General features: G+C 40.0%; 1 protein-coding gene across 1 annotated transcript in view; it reads right to left on the reverse strand.

The window, feature by feature from the left end:
* The window catches only part of LOC109906944 (zinc finger protein ZFPM2-like), a 116,822-nt gene that overhangs the window by 63,306 nt on the left and 29,958 nt on the right, over window positions 1-23,558 (reverse strand). Inside the window, exon 4 of the mRNA XM_031793808.1 lies at window positions 14,946-15,070. Within this exon, the coding sequence (XP_031649668.1) occupies window positions 14,946-15,070 (125 nt within the window). The remainder of the gene's footprint in view (window positions 1-14,945; window positions 15,071-23,558) is intronic.

A 23,558-nucleotide genomic window follows, 5' to 3' on the forward strand; every position in this document is an offset into this window, starting at 1 on the left:
GAATCCTCTTTTCCTTATCAGGCCAGCACAGGCTGCATCGGCCTCTCCCTGCTCTGACAGCAGCGACAACAATGGGCCAGCGATACCACCGTGCTTCAGAGAGGGGAACCTGCCACAGGCGCAGATTACACACACACATGCTCACGTGGGTACACATACATGCACGCACACACACACACAAACACACACACATTCCAAACAAATACAAGCGAACATATTGTAACTTTGCAGAAACCAAAACAATTTAAGTAAGTTGGTGGAATGATAGAGGTCACAATGCTTGTCTCCTACACTGAACAAAAATATAAACGCAACATACAACAATTTCACAGATTTGACTGATTTACAGTTCATATAAAGACATCAGTCAATTGAAATAGATTCATGAGGCCCTCATCTATGGATTTCACATGACTGAGAATACAGATATGCATCTATTGGTCACAGATACCTTAAAATAAAAAGTAGGGGCGTGGATCAGAAAAGCAGTATCTGGTGAGACCACGGCCCACTGTTGATCTCGTCACGGCGTCTCTGTGCATTCAAATTGCCATTGATAAAATGCAATTGTGTTCATTGTCCGTAGTTTATGTTTGCCCATACCATAACCCCACCGCCACCATGGGGCACTGTTCACAACGTTGACATCAGCAAACCGCTCGCCCACACAACGCCATACACACCATATGTCTGACATCTGTTTGGTACAGTTGAAACGGTACAATTGAAATCTGGATTAATCCGTGAAGAGCACACTTCTCCAGCGTGCCGGTGGCCATCGAAGGTGAGCATTTGCCCATTGAAATCAGTTACAACCCAAAACTGCAGTCAGGTCAAGAACCTAGTGAGGACGATGAGCAGGCAGATGAGCTTCCCTGAAACAGTTTCTGCCGTTTGTGCAGAAATTATTTAGTGGTGCAAACCCACAGTTTCATCAGCTGTCCGGGTGGCTGGTCTCAGACGATCCCGCAGGTGAAAAAGCTGGATGTGGAGGTCCTTGGCTGGCGTGGTTACACATGGTCTGCGGTTGTGAAGCCGGTTGGATGTACTACCAAGCTATCTAATACGACGTTGGGGGCAACTTATGATTGAGAAATTAACATTACATTCTCTGGCAACAGCTTTGGTGGACATTCTTGCAGTCAGCGTGCCAATTGCAGTTATACATATTATATACATTTTACAGACAGAGTATATTTTACTATAGTTATCTTTTGTTTGTTTTTAGTCCCATCCTTAAGCTACCCTCAAGCCCTCCCATCTCCTGAGACCATCCAGTTTTGATTTCTGTTTGCCATATATTTTTCAACTGTACTGTTACACAAAAGTTCCAAACCTTCTGTATATACATTTTACGGACACAGTATATTTTACATTAGTTATCTTGTTATTTTTAGTCCCACCCTTCATCTCCATTCAACCCCTCCCATCTATTTCTGAACAGCATCCAGTTTTGATTTCTATTTGCCATTTTTTAAAACTGTGCTGTGCTGTTTCTGAAAAACTCTGAACATTTCTGTTCTTATAGTTTCTACAGATTTTAAATTAAAGATAACATTTTTTGCTAAGAGTGTTATTATATTATTGATCAATTGACTATGAATTTTTTAATCACCCAGCAGAGTTATTTGCAGAGTTAGCTCCAAGTAAATGGTGCAATTCTTCAGCCATTCGCAGCAAAATCTGCAGAGCTGGGATGGTTGTATCCCTCATATATATATATATATATATATATATATATATATATAAAAAACATTATATTGGTTGCAAAAATGTTGAATAATCATTTAAATTGAAAAAGTCAAAGTTTTTAAACCAGCGTTGTTTTGTTTATCGGTTCATTAACCATGTGCCATGGAATCAGTAAATCAAAAATCTCTTCCCAACTATTTAGCATTCTATATGGCACAGCTATCCATTTTTTGGTCTTGAAATTAAACTGGTATACTTTCTTGTTTATCACAATTTTCTTTAACCAATGTTGGTCTTTAATGCAGGGCCGACAGACATGTTCCTTAGTTTCTCCCGCTTACTCTTGCCTCTTCCCATTTTATGCTGCAATTAGTATAGAGCAGACATTTCCATATCTTTTTGTTAGCTGCATGTGTGACATAAATCCACCAGTCCTATTTATAAAATAATTTACAAAGATGATAGTTTTAAAAAACTAAAACATTATAATGTTTTTTTTAAATCAATTAGTATATTTGAGTTTAACCGTAATATTTGGTCTGTCTTTTCTGGTGGATTAAACTGAAATTGCAACCAATTGTTTATGGCTTGTTTAAAAATAGCAACATTTTGGAGAGGATTTCATTTTCAAATAATTGAAAGTTAGAGGTTGTAATGTGAATAAAGAGAAAAAGGCCATTCTTTAACATGGGGTGTGACATTCAGTACAGTATATGTTTTGTATGACTGAAGCCTTTAGTGCGAGGTCTAAGGGTTTAATATGTATAATTTCTGCCCTCTGAAATAATATTCATTATACACAGTTGTCGGAAGTTTACATACACTTAGGTTGGAGTCATTAAAACTTGTTTTTCATCCACTCCACAAATTTCTTGTTAAAACATACTATAGTTTTGGCAAGTCGGTTAGCACATCTACTTTGTGCATGACACAAGTAATTTTTCCAACAATTGTTTACAGACAGATTATTTCACTGTATCACAATTCCAGTGGGTCAAAAGTTTACATACACTAAATTGACTGTGCCTTTAAACATCTTGGAAAATTCCAGAAAATGATGTCATGGCTTTAGAAGCTTCTGATAGGCTGATTAACACAATTCGAGTCAATTGGAGGTGTACCTGTGGATGTATTTCAAGGCCTACCTTCAAACTCGGTGCCTCTTTGCTTGACATCATGGGAAAATCTAAAGATTTCAGCCAAGATCTCAGGAAGAAAATTGTGGGCCTCCGCAGGTCTGGTTCGTCCTTGGGAGCAATTTCCAAACGCCTGAAAGAAACCACGTTCATCTGTACAAACAATAGTACGCAAGTATAAGCACCATGGGACCACACAGCTGTCATACGCTCAGGAAGGAGCCTCCTGTCTCCTAGAGATGAACGTACTTTGATGTGAAAGTGCAAATCAATCCCAGAACAACAGCAAAGGATCTCGTGAAGATGCTGGAGGAAGCAGGTACAAAAGCATCTATATCCACAGTAAAGCAAATCCTATATCGACATAACCTGAAAGGCCGCTCAGCAAGGAAGAAGACACTGCTCCTAAACCGCCATAAAAACCAGACTACGGTTTGCAACTGCACATGGGAACAAAGATAGTATTTTTTGGAAAAACGTCCTCTGGTCTGATGAAACAAAAATAGAACTGTTTTGGCCATAATGACCATCCTTATGGTTGGATGAAATGGGGGAGGCTTGCAAGCCGAAGAACACCATCCCAACCGTGAAGCACGGGGGTGGCAGCATCATGTTGTGGGGGTGCCTCGCTGCAGGAGGGACTGGCACACTTCGCAAAATGGATGGCATCATGAGGTAGGGGAATCATGTGGATATATTGAAGCAATATCTCAAGACATCAGTCAGGAAGTTAAAGCTTGGTTGCAAATGGATCTTCCAAATGGACAATGACCCCAAGCATAATTCCAAAGCTGTGGCAAAATGGCTTAAGGACAATAAAGTCAAGGTATTGGAGTGGCCATCACAAAGCCCTGACCTCAATCCTATAGAAAATTTGTGGGCAGAACTGAAAAATTCTGTGCGAGTAAAGGAGGCCTGCAAACCTGACTCAGCTATACTAGCTCAGTCAGGAGGAATGGGCCAAAATTCACCCAATTTATTGTGGGAAGCTTGTGGAAATGTTTGACCCAAGTTAAACAGTTTAAAGGCAATGCTACCAAATACTAATTAAGTGTATGTAAACTTCTGACCCACGGGAATGTGATGAAAGAAATAAAAGCTTAAATAAATCATTCTCTCTACTATTATTCTGACATTTCACATTCTTAAAATAAAGTGGTGATCCTAACTGACCTAAAACAGGGAATTGTTACATGGATTAAATGTCAGGAATTGTTAAAAACGGAGTTTAAATGTAGTTGGCTAAAGTGTATGTAAACTTCCGACTTCAACTGTAAATAGGCCCGTTTTAATTTCGCTCGTTGTAGGCAAGGCCATAAGCAAATAGGTAAACTGGGGTATGACTAAAGAGTTTATCGGGGTGATTTGTCCACAAATCATGGTAGCAATATATTCCATGGTAGCAATATATTATCTATTTTTGATAACTTTGTAATAAAATGTGAGAATTTCTTTCTTTCAGGATATGAATACTTTACCATCAGACCATTTTATTGGTAAACTACCCCGCCCCCCAAAAATTGTGATCCAATACGTAATAATAGTAGATTTTTCATAATTTGGTTATAATCCAGATTAGAAAAGGTCTCTAGATCTAAATTATGGAGGGATCTAAATTGTGGATTTAAAAGAAGACATGAATCATCATCGTACAATGACACCTTTTTTTAAGCCCTAGATTTCTAGCCCTTTGATATTATTGTTGGATCTGATTTTAATAGCTAACATTTTGATGTCCATAGTAAATAGATATGCCGATAGTGGATAACCTTGGTTTGTTCCTTCTGACAGTTTAATACTTAATGATAAGTAGCCATTATCTCCAATGTATCGTCCATGTAAAAAAAACTCTCTGATTAGTATGAATAATATCTGACAATCCCTTTTTAATTCTATGCACTATGCATTTTGCTCATTTTCTTGCATCACAACACTGAATTGTAAGGGGCCTCCAACTGTTATAATGGACTGGATCTTTATAATTATCACTTGGGTCCTGTTTCAGTAATAATGAAATCAGACCTTATTATTGAGTATCTGATTATCTACCATTTTTATAGGAGTGGTTAAAACATGCTAATTAAGGGTAGTCTGAGTACATAACAAATGTTTGGTATATCAAAACTGGTATGTCATACAGCCCTTTCCCAGACTTAAAGGCTTTAATTGTATCTAGAAGTTCCTCCTCTGTATGTTGGCTTTCACATGAGTCTTTCTGTACAGCTGTTCATTTTACATTATTAATATAAATAAATTCCATACAATTAACTTCGATTAATGGAGATGGAGGAGACTGAAATGAAAACATATGCTTAAAGTACTTTGCTTCCTCTTCCAAAATCTATTTTGGTGAATCATGGGAGACTCCATCATTTGTAACAAGTTTCAGTAAATTATTTTTGGTAGCATATCCATTTTTCCCCATATTTCATCCAGTTTGCTTTATTTTTTATAATATATTACACTCAATCTTTCTTAAATAAGTGACAGGCCTCTCTCAGAATGACATGTTTATCTCACTCGGTCAGGATATTTAAGCCTTGATATACCAGTAGTTCCAATATATCCATGATATTCATTCAGAATGACATGTTTATCTCACTCGGTCAGGATATTTAAGCCTCCATATATCCAGTAGTTCCAATATATCCATGATATTCATTCAGAATGACATGTTATTATCACTCGGTCAGGATAGTTAAGGCTCCATATACCAGTAGTTCCAATATATCCATGATATTCATTCAGAATGACATGTTTATCTCACTCGGTCAGGATATTTAAGCCTCCATATTTCCAGTAGTTCCAATATATCCATGATATTCTGGGTTTCCTTAAGTGCATAAGGGTGATGGTTTGTAGTGTGATTTCCTTCAAGCTCCATTGAGGTATTTAAAACCGTATTATAATCTCCCACCATAATAATATAGTCTTGTATTACTTGTATTACAGTATTATATATATTTTCAAAGAATAGTGGATCATCATTATTTGGACCATATAGATTAATGAGAGAAATCTGTTTATGGTCCAATAACATATTTTAAAGAATCATCTACCTTGCAGATCTGTTTGAACAACTTGCACATTCGGATCAAAATTATTGCTAATTAATATCATCACCCTTTTTGGGCTTCTATTCCCTTTTCCCATGGGAGAAGTATATTTAGACCCCCCCAGGCCTTGTTCCACACAACTTCATCTAAAATAGTGGAATGAGTGTCCTGTCAACAATAGGTACAATATTCCTTCTCTTTTAGCCAGGGAAATACGGATCGTCTTTTCTTATCATCTAAGCCAGTGGTTCCCAAACTTTTTATAGTCCCATACCCCTTCAAACATTCAACCTTCAGCTGCGTACCTCTTCTAGAACCAGGGTCAGCGCACTCTCAAATGTTGTTTGTTGACATCATTGTAAGCCTGCCACACACAAATTATACCCGGCTCACGGGAGGTGACAAAGAGCTCTTATAGGACCAGGGCACAAATAATAATATAATAATAATAATCAATCATTTGGCTCTTTATTTAACCATCTTACATATAAAACCTTATTTGTTCATCGAAAACTGTGAATAACTGCACATAACTCTGCAATGTTGGGTTGTATTAGAGAAAGTCTCAGTCTTAAATCATTTCCCACACACAATCTGTGCCTGTATTTAGTTTTCATGCTAGTGAGGGCCGAGAATCCACTCTCACATAGGTATGTGGTTGCAAAGGGCATCAGTGTCTTAATAGCGCAATTTGCCAAGGCAGGATACTCTGAGCACAGCCCAATCCAGAAATCTTGCAGTGGCTTCTGATTAAATTCAATTTTCACAGACCCGCTTGTTGCAATTTAGATGAGGCTCTCTTGTTTAGATATCGGTAAGTGGACTGGAGGCAGGGCATGATATCGGTAAGTGGACTGGAGGCAGTGCATTAAAGGGATAATGAATCCAGTTGTTTGTGTCGTCCGTTTCGGGAAAGTACTTGCGTAATTGAGCACCCAACTCACTCAGGTGCTCGCTATTTCACATTTGACATTGTCCGTAAGCTTGAGTTTATTTGCACACAAAAAATCATACAATGATGGAAAGACCTGTGTGTTGTCCTTGTTAATGCAGACATTGAAGAGCTTCTCTTAACCATTTGCAAATACATTCATTAAAAATCCTACAATGTGATTATCTGGATTTTTTTTCTCATTTTGTCTGTCATAGTTGAAGTGTACCTATGAGGAAAATTACAGGCCTCTCTCATCTTTTTAAGTGGGAGAACTTGCACAATTGGTGGCTGACTAAATACTTTTTTGCCCCACTGTACATATTTTACAGTTAGGAGAGATGTCCGTTTTCATTCTATGGAGTCTCAAAGGAGTGTATAAAATTGAATTTTTACATTAGTAGAGGAGCAGTATACCCTGTTGCAAACCTCCGTCCATAACTCATCACTGATAGTCAGACCAAGGTCCTTTTCCCAGATTATTTTCAAAGGAGTAAAGGAGGAGCCTCCTTTCTCAGAAAGGAGTCTGTAGATATAAGATATTTTGCCATTAATGGATTGTGCTGTGACAAGAAGGGTTTCAACTTCATTCAACTGAGTTCTACACCTCCTCTTGGAAGTAAATGAGGAAATGACATGTCTAATTTGAATTTAAATGGGATCTTGGCACATTGAATTCACTGCAGAGCTCTTGAAAGGATTTCAGTGTAGTGTTTTTCTGATGAAATAGGTCTGAAAAGGTCCTGATTCCTAGAGTATGCCAAAGATTAAAGTTGGCATCCTTCAGGACTTTTGGCAAGTCTGGGTTGCCTACTATGGGCGAGTGGGAACATATTTGGGAGGAAATGCCCAGGTATTTCTTACAGTCCCTCCACGCTAGTAAGGTGCTGTAAATCACAAAGGTTTTGGCTATGTTGCCCACTTCACTAAAGTTATTAATTAATATAATTGAGCTTAGTGGCAATGAACCACAGGATTGGGCTTCTATCTGAATCCACATTGACTCTTGTCTGTTTGTGATCCATGTTAGCATGTTGCGGATTTGGGCAGACCAGTAGTACAATTGAAGGGGGGAAGGGCAAGACCACCCTTAGATTCAGGTTTCGATAGAGTGGAGAACTTGATCCTGGGTTTTTTATTGCCCCATATAAATTTTGTGATGCTTTGGTTAGTTGTTTTGAAAAAGGAAACTGGGAGATAGCATGGGAGCATCTGAAATAAATAGTTCAGTCTAGGGAGGATGTTCATATGGATTACATTAATTCTTCCTACTGAGCTAATTGGGAGGGAGATCCAGGTTTGGAGATCGTTCTTGATTCGATCCAGGAGTGGAAGATAGTTTTCCTTGAAAAGGCTATTCAGATCTAGTGTTATGAAGATCCCAAGGTATTGAAACTCCTGTCTCTTCCATTGGAATGGACATAGTGTCTTCATAGAGCTGGTGAGTGTAAGATTGAGAGGGCAGACAGTGGATTTGTTAAAATATATCTTATAACCTGAAAACTTGCCATACTGAGCAATTGTGTCTAAAATGGGAGTGATTTCTCAGGGTTGGATATGTAGAGCAAGACATCATCCGTGTAAAGCGAAATCTTGTGCTGCAGGCTGCCTGCAGAAACACCCGTAATACTTGGATTGCTCCTTATCAACTCTGCCAGCGGCTCCGCCCCCAACAAGTAGAGCAGGGGGGACAGTGAGCACCCTTGTCTTGTGCCCCGTCCCAAAGGGAATCTGTCAGAATTCAGTCCGTTAGTAGTCACCATGGCATTTGGATGAGATTATAGTGATTTGATCCATTTAATACATTTTGGGCCCATATTGAACTTTTCTAAGACTGAGAACAGAAAGCTCCACTCCATTCTGTCAAACGCCTTCTCAGCATCCAGTGAAGCCAGCAGGACGGGGGTCTTCTGTGCGTTTACTTTATCAATAATATTAAAAAGACGGCGAATGTTATCAGAAGAGTATCTGTCTCTAATAAATCCAGTTCGGTCTGCTTTTATTATTTTGAGAAGAAGAGTGTTTAGTCTTTTGGTGAGCAATTTGGCAATTATTTTGTAGTCGAAATCCAACAAGCTTATGGGCCGGAAGGACGAGCAGGATAGAAGGTCCTTGTCTTTTTTGAGTAACATTGCGAGCTGTGTGCATTGAGTCTGGGAGAACTCCATTTTTGCAAAAATCATCCCGCATTGGCATGAAAATAGGGCTAAACTGGGGCCAAAAAGCTTTGTAGAACTCTCTGGGGAATCCATCTGGGCCTGGGGACTTACTAGTTGGCATGGAGGTAATTGCCTCCAGGATCTCCTCAGAAGAGAGATCTTCTTGGTCGGTCTCTGATAGTTTAGGCAGTGAGAGTCCCTCTAGGAAGGAGTGGAGTTCTGCCTCCGTGTGTTTTCTCTCAGAGGTATATAGTTTGCAGTAAAAATCATGAAAAGTTAAATGGATCTTTTTTGGGTCGTTATGTGACCTCATCCTCTGCTGTTCGGATAGCCATGATTGTACGCTCTGACTGCTCTTTTTTAAATTGGTAAGCAAGCAATCTACTCGGCCTATTGCTATACTCATGGTATTTCTGTTTAGTAAAGAAAACATTTTTTTTTATCTCCCGAGTATAGTCCAAATTCAGTTTGGCTTTGGCTGCTTTAAGTTGACTCCAGGAGGTGCTGTCTGGGGATTGTTTATGTACTCTTTCACAGCATTCTAGCTCCCTCTCAAGATCTAGCCTGTGTGCTTCCATTGCTTTTTTCTTAGAGGAAGCATATGCAATTAGATGACCTCTTAGTGTGGCTTTGGCAGCGTCCCACATTGTGGCCGGAGAAACAGGAGAATCTTTGTTGTCTTGTGTGTAGTTGTCTATACATGTAGTTACCAATGTATGGAACATTTCATTTGATAAGATGGAGGTGTTGAATTTCCAGCTCTTTGACCTCAAAGCGGAGGTAGACAAAGGCGTGATCTGAAAGTGCTATGGGTCCGATTGTACACGTGGCTGAATTTATTAAACTATTTGGGATAAAAATGTAATCTATACGGGAGTAGGTGTTGTGGACATTAGAGTAGTATGTATAGTCCATAGATGAGCCATTAGTCTCTCTCCAGATATCTATCAGTCCCATCTCTTTAGTAAGTGAGTCAACATCTTTGCAGATCTAGGATTTGTGGTGGGGACTTGAGATGATTAGTCTAGGGTTGGGTTAAGGGTACAATTAAAATCTCCGGCCACCACTCCAAAGGAAGCACAATGCTCATTGAACAGGATTATCATTTTTTAGATGAAAGCAGGAGTATCTGTGTTAGGGGCGAATATGTTTAAGATAGTAATTGGTTGTCCATACAGTGACCCAGTTATCAAAATAAATCTCCCCCCCGGATCAGATATGTTTTTGTCAATTATGAATGGAACATTCTTATGGATAAGTATGGCTGTACCTCTACTGTTTGATTTGAAAGATGAGAAATACACCTGTCCCACCCAAGCTCTGTGGAGTTTGGCATGTTCAGGCATCACAGAGGTTTGTCTCTTGCAACGTCTGCTTTTTCCTTTTTTAGAGCACATAGTATCTTTTTCCGTTTTATTGCATGACCTAGACCATGGCAGTTCCATATCAATAGATTTAAGGTGCTAGTCATCGTCATCGAACAGTAATCGAACTTTAGTGCAAGTCATCTCTGGGTAAAGGTGGATAATAGTTACAGCTGCGTTCACATAAAAGGAAAATAAATGATGTACATAAAATAATAATCTCTGAACACCCCAGCCGAGTTCCCAAACAACTCAACATATCCCGTTGGATCTATTATCCCCCCGCTCAGTCTCAATTCTATGTCCCCCCCCCCCCCCCAAAAAAAAAACGGGGGAAAAAACGGGAACAGCTAGCAACGCACAACGTCTCCCCCTCCCCACCAAAGAAATGCCTCATCCTCTCCGCCCCGCATTGAGTAAGTGACAACGTAGTCCCCGTCCAGACCACATTAAAAGAGGGAGAAAATAAAATCAATAGCCCAGCCTACATATACATCCCCCAAGGGACATAGGGAACCACAAGTCATAATAGCAACACAAAAAAAGGGAAATAAAAGTAGGCTGAAACGTTAGTAGGCCTAGGTTAGGCTGTTGAGCCTATCCCTCTCAGCTAAAGGAAAACAAATATAGATTAGATGGCTATAATGACATTTAGATATCGGCTATATGTTGTCTTACCCCCTTTAGTAATAGCATTAATCGCATTTAGTCATTGGTCCGTTTCTCATTGACCAGGATTGTCTTTCAAAAAACGTTTTGCCTCTTCGGGAGTTTTGAAGTGTCGCAGGGCTCCTTGGTGAAGAATCCTGAGCTCGTTTGGGTATTTGAATCGCCTAAAGACGCCTCAGTCAATGGAGTATTTCTTCACCTCGTCAAACTCTCGGTGCTTTTGGCGTATTCCAGCTGACAGGTCCTGGTGTAAAGTGAGTTTGACGTTTTCCACTGTAATGGTGATGATTTTCGCCACCTGTAGGACTCGTTCCTTGTTGGTGAATCTCAGGAAACATATGGTGATTGGGCGCGGTGGTTGTCTGGCTGCTGGTGGGGGCCTCAGTGCTCGGTGAGCTCTCTCGAGTTCTATGGGCCTGTCGGTGGACAGGTGGAGCCACTCGGGCAGTTTGTCTTGCAGGTATCAGTGGCATGTTTCCCTCTTCTTTTTCGCTGGGAAATCCTTTTAAAGAATCACACAGAACCGAAGCAGATTAACTGCCAAAAGCATTTCCAATGCCCTCACCTCAATTGCGTTTACAGTAATTAAAATAATTAAAATAAAGTAATTAAATAAATATATATATAAAGAAAATTGGATATCTTAATTTATTTCCACAATTAACAAATTATATGCGTAATAATGTAGGCACTTCCTACAAAGGATTATTACCCATAACCAGGATTGTTACCTCTAACCTGGATTGTTACATATAACCAGGATTGATACCCATAACCAGGGTTGGTACCCATAACCAGGATTGTTACCCATAACCAGGATTGTTACCTATAACCAGGATTGTTACCCGTAACCAGGATTGTTACCTGCAACCAGGATTGTTACCTATAACCAGGATTGTTACCTCTAACCAGGATTGTTACCTCTAACCAGGATTGTTATCCATAACCAGGATTGTTACCTATAACCAGGATTGTTACCCATAACCAGGATTGTTACCCATAACCAGGATTGTTACCTATAACCAGGATTGTTACCCGTAACCAGGATTGTTACCTGTAACCAGGATTGTTACCTATAACCAGGATTGTTACCTCTAACCAGGATTGTTACCTATAACCAGGATTGCTACCTATAACCATGATTGTTACCTATAACCAGGATTGTTACCTATAACCAGGATTGGCATTACAAATATTACATTTTCGGCAAGCAAACAATGATTGTGATCCATCCTGTATTGTCCCTAACATCATCACCCCATAGCAACAGATGTGGGATATATACTGTACACACATACACACACACACACACACACACACACACACACACACACACACACACACACACACACACACACTCCCCACCCTTTCCCCACAAACAACCACAAGCTCAGTTGTTCCATCTCCGAGCCCAACTCAAGAGAAGACTTGAGGTGTGAATGCATATGCAGTTGTAGCTGTTTGAGCAGGCATGCAAAATTGAGAAAGAATGGGGAGATTTGATTAACCAATTTCAAATCCTAGCTGATGCAGATCAAATACACCCCCCCCCCCCCCCTCTACCCTGAAACACACACACGCTGGTCCCCAGTTGTGACCATTTTCCCAAACATCTCTGTGCAGTCAGACCTTTTGATTATTTTGTGCCACCAGGGTCACAATAAGTTTCCCCATCTCTGATTGTCGTAGTGTGACCCCCCTCTCCATGGGTTACATCAGCTAGTGTTGCCAGCACTTCCATTACCTGGGTGGGGGCACCCCACCGGAAGTTCATCAAGGTTCTCATTAGCAGCTTTGAGAAATTCCTTATACGTTATGCTCACCCATCTAGGGGCTTTGGCTTCGTTGGATCAACCCTGTCAGGCAGGCTCAGACTCTTGAGGGGGCAGTGCTGCTTTAGTGGGTTTCTGGTCTTTCTGTCTTGGCTGCGTATAGGCTACTTGCAGTAGGTCTATAAAACAGATAAGGAATTCTCCTGAGTGTGTGGGTCACTCAGGTGGGTGTATAGGGTGAGGGACTGTTCCATCATGATAGGACAATAAATACATAAACTATATTTAGAATTTCCTTTAAAATGTTTATCCCATATCTGCACAAAATTGAATATTTCTCTCTGTCACAACTCCTGCTCGCAGACACACACACATGGGCTCTGGCATTTGCAACCATTTTCCTTTTTCGCTCACTTAACTCCACACTTTTCCAAACACAAAAACACACACCCCACCTTCCATCACATATACACTCGCACATACCCATATACTGTGCCTTCTATGCCCTCTGTTTGCTGTGTGTTTATCCCTACCATGTTGATTCCTACCTAATTTCTGGCTTTTAGTACTTTTGTGTTTCAGTTCCTTGTGTATGAAGATGTATTATTTAATAATTATCCTTTCTTCTAATGCAGTTTTTTTTTATCTATTTATAAATACTAAGAATAAAATGTTGAATACTAATTATTTTTACAACATTCCCTATCTTGAATGGTATAGTGAATTTGTAGTTTATTTTTGTATCAATTGTTGTATTTGACTGTTTTTCAGTTGTTGTTTTTTTACAATCCCGACCATGGATAATATTGGGTGTTCCATTATTTGAATCCTCTATGGAAACTTTGCATTATTTAGAATATCCATGGAGAAGTGATTGGTGTCTCGGAAAAGTTGATTATCAGTGTACAGTTTATCGACTACGAGAGCTACACGTTTCCCTTTAAGTCTATTCACCTTGAAGAATGGGTACAGAACTTTGCTTCATTCTGAAAGTTCCTCCAGAACTGATCATTCATTCTTATTTTCATGCCAGCGAGTCTTTTGCCCAGGCTTTTAACCATTATTTTATGTTTAAAGAATGCATATTGGGCAACGATTGGGCACTCATATCGCTGTCCAAAACGGGGTACTTGTTCGAGTTTCATTTTGTCGACAGTATCGCCTGGGATCTGTAGGGCTTTAAAAGGGAATTATTTCAACACACTTTCAGGATCTTCACCCATTACCAGATATTATTGCATGGATCGAGTCTGTATTCCAAGTAAGGCTTTTCTCAGAAACATGCTCTCCTCTTGATGTTCGTTAATTTCAATAGCATTGACCTTTAAGCTTGTTGGTTTCTTTCTACATTGTCACAGCTTTTTCATCACTCATTTCGAGGCTCGCCTTCATCGCTTTACTGACAAGTAACAAGTACGCCCAACTTATCATTTATTGATTTTAGCAGGTTGGTTTCAACTCTTACCGTACCGGGTGGTGAAAAGCATAAATTATAGGTGTCTGTCGAGGAATCTCAAAGTTTTCTCTTGGAGTTTGATTCTCTGTTTTTTCCGTTTCCTCTCCAACATGCTTTGGCCTCGACTGTGTTCGTAATATGTATCAATAAACTTCTCTAGCCTTTTTGGGGAGTTATTATCCAACTTGAATGCTATTGCCCACGAGTACATAGATCAGTATAGTACTACTATTTAGTCAGTTTTAGATATTGAATATTGCAATTTCTCATGAGGCATTTTGCACCGCCATCTTCAGTCCGCCATCTCTGTCCCTCTAGTGTCACAGTATTACTTTAGTCGCCTGTGTAATGATCATGCTGTTTAATCAGCTTATTGATATGCCATCCCTGTCAGGTGGATGGATTATCTTGGCAAAGGAGGAATGCTCACTAACAGGGATGTAAACAAACATTTTTGAGAAATAAGCTTTTCGTGCATATGGAACATTTCTGGGATCTTTTATTTCAGCTCCTGAAACATGGGACCAACACTTTAGATTTTGCATTTATATTTCTGTTCAGTGTAGTTTGTGAAAATATGGAAATGCTTCATGTCATTGGGAAGATCTTTACAATATGCATTGTATATTTGGACCCATCCAAATATAGTTATCATATCGTTCATATCACATCTCCAGAACATAAACGGTGTTCATTATTGAGTAGCCTACCATGTAACTTCCTGCTGTGGTCATTTCGATCTTCCCCTCGAAAGGACCCCATGTGATGCCCACAGGAAGTGCCTGGCGAGAACGTGTCTGCCACTCTGTACCGTCATAGAGAATCTCCAGCTCTCCTATAAAACAGAGCACAATCTGTATTTAGATTATGTATTAACATTCAATCATGGCTCAGCTTGAGTTCAAAATTATTTAATTAAAACTGTTTTTTTTACTCCATATTACCTTAATGAGGCACACCACTGCAGTAGCATTTTCAGTCAGAGAGTACTAGTGTATGATAGTCTTCGGTACACTCTTAGAACAAAAGGTACTATCTAGAACCTTAAAGGGTTCTTCAGCTGTCCCCATGAGAGAACCTTTTGAAGAACCCTTTTTGGTTCTAGGTAGTACCTTTTGGTTTCAATGTAGAAGCCTTTCTACAGTTATTCTACCGGGAACACAGGTAGAGAACATTTAGCTAGAGAACATTTATCACAAGGTCCCTTCAGTGTATTTCAGAATTACTTCCTTCCTCATCATACTGAACACCACCACCACTATCAACATCATCACTGAGCCCCTCTTCCCTCTGCAGTCAATTAACAGATCATAAACTTCACTAAAGTGACTCTCCCTAGCTTCGATCCTTGATGACCTAGTTGTCTCTTTGATTAGGCTTTAGCCCCAGCAGTGTGACAGCCAACAGATAGAGTGGATTAAGCCTCTTTGTCCATCCCGTTTTGATGTGAATAGTGGAGGAGAGTGTTGGGAGTTGAGACGGAATTTCAAATACCTGAGGGCTATTGGCTACCGGCAAGCGGATTATCTTTTCTAGTCCTATTCCTAACCATGATCTTGGAGTTGATAGTTTCTCCCATCTTTTTTCGTTGGACTCTTTGATGAAGTCTAAACTCTGACCCGAAAGAGTGTTGGATATTATTGACAATTTCAATTTATTTTGGGAACATCTCAGCTCTTAAAAAGGGACAGGTTGCACCCAAACAGGAGAGGAACTAGGATGCTGACTGCTAATATCGAAGAGGTACTACAAAAATGACGGGATATCAGTCCTTGCCCGCAACAGGTAACCCTCATTGACTCTTGTTTTAATCCACGTCCTAATTCTAAGGCATAGACCTAATGGTTCAGTTCTAGGCAATCTTGTACTGTATCTATTCCAATTCAAGCTTACCACATGAGATGTTCTAATATTTTCTAAATGTACTTGCTAAACATGGCATGTACGTATTTGAAACTCCCTCTGATCTGAAATCCCACACCTGCGGCATTGGACTAATTAAAGTAAATGCCAGAAATTGTATTTAGAAAATAATATTTTATTGTAACTCTGGCTTCTCAAACGAAGGTGGACATGGTTATAACTGAACCTCGGCTAAAGAAGTCTACGCCAGACTCTGATTTGTCTCTGATTGATTATAAATGTTTTTAGATCTGACAGAGTTGGCAGAGGAGGGGGTGTCACCATATACATAAAGAGCAACCTAAATGTTTCTGTATCCATTACACCCTCTGTCCCTAAGTAATTTGAATGTCTTGTCTTAAATGTGGCCCTTGGTAATAATGCCCATCTGATGCTAGCGGTAATTTATCACCCTCCTTCGGCCTCCTTATGTGCCATTAACAAATTGTCTGACCTGCTGTCTAACTATGCTAAATCCGATTAATTAACAGTGGGTGGTCTTATTCTGGATTGGTTGATGCCAGTATCTGATCGGCTGAAAGATATTTGTATTGAGCTAAATCTAACTCAGCTGATAACTACTCGCCTCAACTATAAAGACTCTCTTAGATATTAATCTAACACAGATATTATTCTAACACCAGTCTCAATGTCAACAGTGAAGAGGTGACTCCGGGATGCTGGCCTTCTAGGCAGAGTTGCAAAGAAAAAGCCATATCTCAGACTGGACAATAAAAATAAAATATTAAGATGGGGAAAATAACACAAACACTGGACAGAGGAACTCTGACCAGCATCCCGGAGTCGCCTCTTCACTGTTGACGTTGAGATTGGTGTTTTGCGGGTACTATTTAATGAAGCTGCCAGTTGAGGACTTGTGGGGTGTCTGTTTCTCAAACTAGACACTATTGTACTTGTCCTCTTGCTCAGTTGTGCACCGGGGCCTCCCACTCCTTTTTCTATTCTAGTTAGAGCCAGTTTGCGATGTCCTGTGAAGGGAGTAGTACATAGCGTTGTACGATATCTTCAGTTTTTTTGCAATTTCTCGCATGGAATAGCCTTCATTTCTCAGAACAAGAATAGACTGACAAGTTTCAGAGGAAAGTTCTTTGTTTCTGGCCATTTTGAGCCTGTAATCGAACCCACAAATGCTGATGCTCCAGATACTCAACTAGTCTAAAGAAGGCCAGTTTTATTGCTTCTTTAATCAGGACAACAGTTTTCAGCTGTGCTAACATAATTGCAAAAGGGTTTTCTAATGATCAATTAGGCTTTCAAAATTATAAACTTGGATTAGCTAACACAACATGCCATTGGAACACAGGAGTGATGGATGCTGTTAATGGGCCTCTGTACGCCTATGTAGATATTCCATTAAAAATCAAAAATCCAGCTACAATAGTCATTTGCAACATTAACAATGTCTACACTGTATTTCTGATCAATTTGATGTTATTTTAATGGACAAAAAATTTGGTCAGGGAGGTGACCAAGACCCGATGGTCAAGGCCGATGGTCACTCTGACAGAGATCCAGAGTTCCTTTGTGAAGATGGGAGAACCTAGCAGAAGGACAACCATCTCTGCAGCACTCCACCAATCAGGCCTTTATGGTAGAGTGGCCAGACGGAAGCCACTCCTCAGTAAAACGCACATGAAAGCCCACTTGAAGTTTGCCAAAAGGCACCTAAAGGACTCTCAGAACATGAGAACCAAGATTCTCTGGTCTGATGAAACCAAGATTGAACTCTTTGGCCTGAATGCCAAGCGTCACGTCTGAAGGAAACCTGGCAGCATCCCTACGGTGAAGCATGATGGTGGCAGTATCATGCTGTGGAGATGTTGTTCAGCGGCAGGGACTGGGAGACTAGTCGGTATAGAGGGAAAGTAAATGTAGCAACGTACAGAGAGATCTCTGCTCCAGGGCGCACAAGACTGGGGCCATGGTTCAACTTCCAACTGGGCAATGGCCCTAAGCACACAACCAAGACAATGCAGGAGTGGCTTTGGGACAAGTCTCTGAATGTCTTTGAGTGGCCCAGCCAGAGCCTAGACTTGAACCCGATCGAACATCTCCGGAGAGACCTGAAAATAGCTGTGCAGCGACACTCTCCATCCAACCTGACAGAGCTTGAGAGAATCTGCAGAGAAGAATGGGAGAAGCTCTGCAAGAACAGGTGTGCCAAGCTTGTAGCCTCATACCCAAGAAGATTCGAGGCTGTAATCGCTGCCAAAGGTGCTTCAATAAAGTACTCAGTGAAGGGTCTGAATAATTATTTAAATGTGATATTTCATTTTTTTTCATACATTTGCAACTGTTTCTATAAACCTGTTTGTGCTTTGTCATTACGGGGTATTGTGTGTAGATTGATGAGGAAAAGAAAAGAAAAATTAGAATGAGGCTGTAACGTAACAATGTGGAAAAAGTCAAGGGGTCTGAATACTTTTCGAATACAGTGTACTTTATTTTCATTTCAACCATTTGATGTACAGTACCAGTCAAAAGTTTGGACACATCTACTCATTCAAGGGTTTTCTTTATTTTTATTATTTTCTACATTGTCGAAAAATTGTGAAGAAATCAAAACTAACACATATGGAATCATGTGGTAACCAAAAAAGTTTTGAAACAAATCCAAATATTTTAGATTCTCAATGTCACCACTCTTTGCCTTGGTGACAGCTTTTGCACACTCTTGGCATTCTCTCAACCAACCACACCTGGAATGCTTTTCCAAAAGCCTTGAAGGAGTGCCCACATATGTGAGCCGTTTCAGGAAACTAGGCGTATGTCGCGGGTCAGTACCTCTCAGGAGAGCCGTTTGAAAGTAAACTTTTTTTTAATCAAAATGCATTTTTGGGTAGAAATGCCTTTTAGAACATGTGAACTTTCATGTGCCTTAATAACAAATGTGTATGCCATCTGTAAAATATGAATAAAAGTGTTCAATTCTGAGCTTAGTTGGTGTAGCCAAAGAAAAAGTCAGCAACCTTCCCACTAGCCATGATTGGCTGAGATAATGTGTGGGCTGGATATGCCGAGAGATGAGTTTGGATTGGTCTGCCATATAGCACGCTTCTGTCAATTTGAGCTGGTCAGTATTTCTAGGTAATCCTGTCTAACACTGCTTTTAAAAAAATGTATTGTGTATTAAAACTGCATAAGTATTGCTCTCAACTTTCTGGAGGACTGGGTTTTGATAACAGTGGAAGTTTACTATGATAGTTAAGGAGATGGACAAAACAACTGTCTCCAGATTTCATCTCAAACTAAGGGCAACCATGGCATCCGACTGGAGACGCGTCCAACCATGAATGTGGGTAAGAGAGTCAAGCTAGCTACATTTTCAGATATTACACCTTTCTAATTAGGACAGAAAGAGCCATTTGCTTGGCTAGCTATTGCCTAATGTTAGCTAGCTAACATTGAACCTGGTTGGTTAGCTACCTGCAGATTCATGCCGGAAAGTAAAGTCATGAGTTGTGATTATGGTTCATTGTTTACTTACCTAGCTAGCTAGCTAACATTAACTGGCTGGCTCACTAGATAACGTTACGTGTATAACCTTATTATTCGTATCTCAGAGCCATTTGCTTCGCTAACTATAGCCTAATGTTAGCTAGCTAACATTGAACCTGGTTGGTTAGCTACCTGCAGATTCATAAAGGGTAGTAACATCATGAGTTGTGATTATGGTTAATTGTTTACGTACATAGCTAGCTAGCTACATGTCTTAACAAAAGACTCCACTATGCAAGTAACCATTTCGCGTGCGTTCGTAAATTCAGTCTGGCCATCTACTCTGATTTTAGAGCACTCTCGTCTGAGTGTGCTCGAGGGCGCAGAATAACTGATGAATTTGCGAAAGCTCTATACCCACTGAATATGGCCGGTGTCAGTAAACATCAGTAAACATCGGCCAGAGGGTCTGGTGTGCGCTCTGAATGCGAAACGCTCTGAATTTACGAACTGACAATCTGACAGCACAGTTGCAGTCACCAACACTCTGGATAACATAACAGCCTAACCAGCTCTGCTAGGGCGAATAATGCTCAGTGAACTGTTCTCTCTCACTTAGATGTCTGGAGGTAGCTAGCAAGTTAGCTTTGGTACTTCACTGCTGTTAGTACATTCCGATCAACCCTTAAAGAGATGGTTGGGGCTAAAGCATAAAAGGGTGTGAATGATGCTGAATGGGTGTCGACAAAGGGCTCTCCAATAGTACTACCAAAACAATCAAAGGCCATTTTCTCACAAGTGAGTTTACAAATTAATCAACTTTCAAAGCAAAATTACTTTCCTATTGTTCCTAAACTGTACTGTATGGTATAACATTTTGTAGCTCTGAGTTTCTACTTTTATCCAATGTAAAAAACACAATTTCAAATGTTGCTACATTTGAGCCGATCAGTCACATATGCTGAGCACTTGTTGGCTGTTTTTCCTTCACTCTAACTCGTCCCAAACCATCTCAGTTGGGTTGAGATCAGGTGATTGTGGAGGCCAGGTAATCTGATGCAGCACTCCATCACTAGCACTTACACAGCCTGGAGGTGTGTTGGGTCATTGTCCTGTTGAAAAACAAATTATAGTCCCACTAAGAGCAAACCAGATGGAATGGGGTATCACTGCACAATGCTGTGGTAACCATGCTGGTTAAGTGTGCCTTGAATTCTAAATAAATCAACAACAGTGTCACCAGCACACCATTTATATTTTTTTTATTTAACTAGGCAAGTCAGTTAAGAACAAATGCTTATTTACAATGACGGCCTACCCCAGCCAAACCCTACCCCAGACAACACTGGGCAAATTGTGCGCCGCCCTATGGGTTTCCCGATCATGGCCGGTTGTGATACAGCCTGGGATCTAACCAGGATCTGTAGTGACGCCTCTAGCACTAAGATGCAGTGCGTTAGGCCACTGTGCCACTCGGGAGCCCTAACCATCACACCTTCTCCTCCATGCTCACGGTGGAAACCACACATGCGAAGATCATCTGTTCACCTACTCTGCTTCTCACAAAGACAGAGCGGTTGTGAGCAAAAATCTAAAATTTGGATTCATCAGACCAAAGGAAAGATTTGCACCGGTCTAATGCTTATTGCTTTCTTGACACAAGTAAGTCTCTTCTTATTATTGGTGTCCTTTAGTAGTAGTTCCTTTGCAGCAATTCAACCATGAAGGCCTGATTCACGTGGTCTCCTCTGAACAGTTGATGTTGAGATGTGTCTGTTACTTGAACTCTGTGAAGCATTTATTTGGGCTGCAATTTCTGAGGCTGGTAACTCTAATGAACTTACCCTCTGCAGCAGAGGCAACTCTGGGTCATCCTTTCCTGTGGCAGTCCTCATGAGAGGCAGTTTCATCATAGCACTCGATGGTTTTTGCGACTGCACTTTTGATTGACTGACCTTCATGTCAGTAATGGACTGCCGCTTCTCTTTGATTATCTGAGCTGTTAATATGGACTTATTTTTTTACTAAATAGGGCTATCTTCTGTATACCACCCCTACCTTGTCACAACACAACTGATTGGCTCAAACGCATTAGAAGGAAAGAAATTCCACAAATGAATTTTTAACAAGGCACACCTGTTAATTGAAGTGCATTCCAAGTGACTACCTCATGAAGCTGGTTGGGAGAATGCCAAGAGTGTGCAAAGCTGTCATCAAGGCAAAGGGTGGCTACTTTGAAGAATCTCACATATAGAATATATTTTGATTTGTTCAACACTTTTTTGGTTACTACATTATTCCATATGTGTTATTTCATAGTTATGATGTCTTCACTATTATTCTACAATGTAGAAAATGGTTGTATATTTTGCTAACCTTGCTAATGATCAATGTAAAAAAAAATCCACAGGAGCTGATTCACATGATCTACTCCAGCTTTCAGCCCCACTTAACCTATATTTTTAACTAAACAATTGATACTGGGTTTATCCCTTAGATTTGGAAGGTGCCACATGTCCTCCCCCTACATAAGCATGGAGATCCTTCTGACTTAGATAATTACTGCCCAATCTCCAAGTTATCTTGCATAGCCAAGCTATTAGAATCTCTGACCAAATCCCAGCTAAGAACTTTCTAAACTGCTCACTCTATTCTAAACATGCACGGTTTCAGACACTATGCTTGTTTTTGATGGTGTTACATTGCCTAGATCATAAAAAACATTGTGCTGCCTTATTTCTAGATCTTTCTAAGGCATTCGACACCATTGACCATTCCCTACTCATTCAAATGCTGTCTGAAATGGGCCTGGATAAGGAGTCTTGCAAATGTTTTTTTATTTCACCTTTATTTAACTAGGCAAGTCAGTTAAGAACAGATTCTTATTTTCAATGACAGCCTAGGAACAGTGGGTTAACTGCCTGTTCAGGGGCAGAATGACAGATTTGTACCTTGTCAGCTCGGGGATATGAACTTTAACTTTCGGTTACTACTAGTCCAAAGCTCTAACCACTAGGCTAACCTGCCGCCCCAAATGGTTTACCATGGTTTGCAAATGGTTTAAGACCTACACTGTATTTGACAAACAGGACACAATGCGTGCTTTCTGATGGTGTCAAGTCTAGTTTCCTTGATATTAGGAAAGGTGCACCGCAGGGGTAGATTTTGGTCCTCTTCTCTTTACTATTCATAGAAATAATATTGGTCTATGTATTAAATCCCTTCATATTAATCAGTATGCAGATGATATGGTTATGTATGCCATTGCACTGACTGTTGACCATGCTGATTTTGTTACATTACATGAAGGCAATGTTGATTTAAAACTTGTACTTAATGCAGGCCAAACAAAAAATATGTCTGATGGGCTACATATTCACTCATTGATTGTTTCTCAAATCGAGCGGGTTCCCGCCAATAAAGATCTGGACGTTTAGATTGATTAAGATCTAACACCTAAAAAACATACTGATGAGCTAGTTAAAAAGCAAAGATTTAAAGGTGCACTATGTAGAAAAATTATAATTCGCCTAATTTCAGTTTGTGACGAAACAAGCAAGTATTAGTGGAGAGAATGATTGTACCATCTAAACAGCTCCATATCCAAAAATATAGTAGTTTCAGCTGTTTTTAAACTGATGTAAAAACAAAAACAAAAATTAAGAATGTGAAGTATAGAAATAGTGCACATAGAACGGCTCTACCGTTTTACCCTTGCTTCTAATGAGAATGACAGATCTATAACTCTATAACCAAAAAGTTACATATTAATTAAAGTTTCATTTTTGGAAATAGGTCTTGCCTCTCCATGAACAGCAGGAAGCAGATTGTACTGTACATGTTTCTGCCAGTTCTTGACTATGGTGATAGTTAAACCTTTGGATGCTGTCTACCATAGCGCCCTTGGCTTTATTACAGGTGACAGTTTTAATACTCATCACTGCATCCTGTATAAGAAGGTC

Source organism: Oncorhynchus kisutch, linkage group LG17, assembly GCF_002021735.2.
Source record: "Oncorhynchus kisutch isolate 150728-3 linkage group LG17, Okis_V2, whole genome shotgun sequence".
Taxonomy (NCBI): Eukaryota; Metazoa; Chordata; class Actinopteri; order Salmoniformes; family Salmonidae; genus Oncorhynchus; species Oncorhynchus kisutch.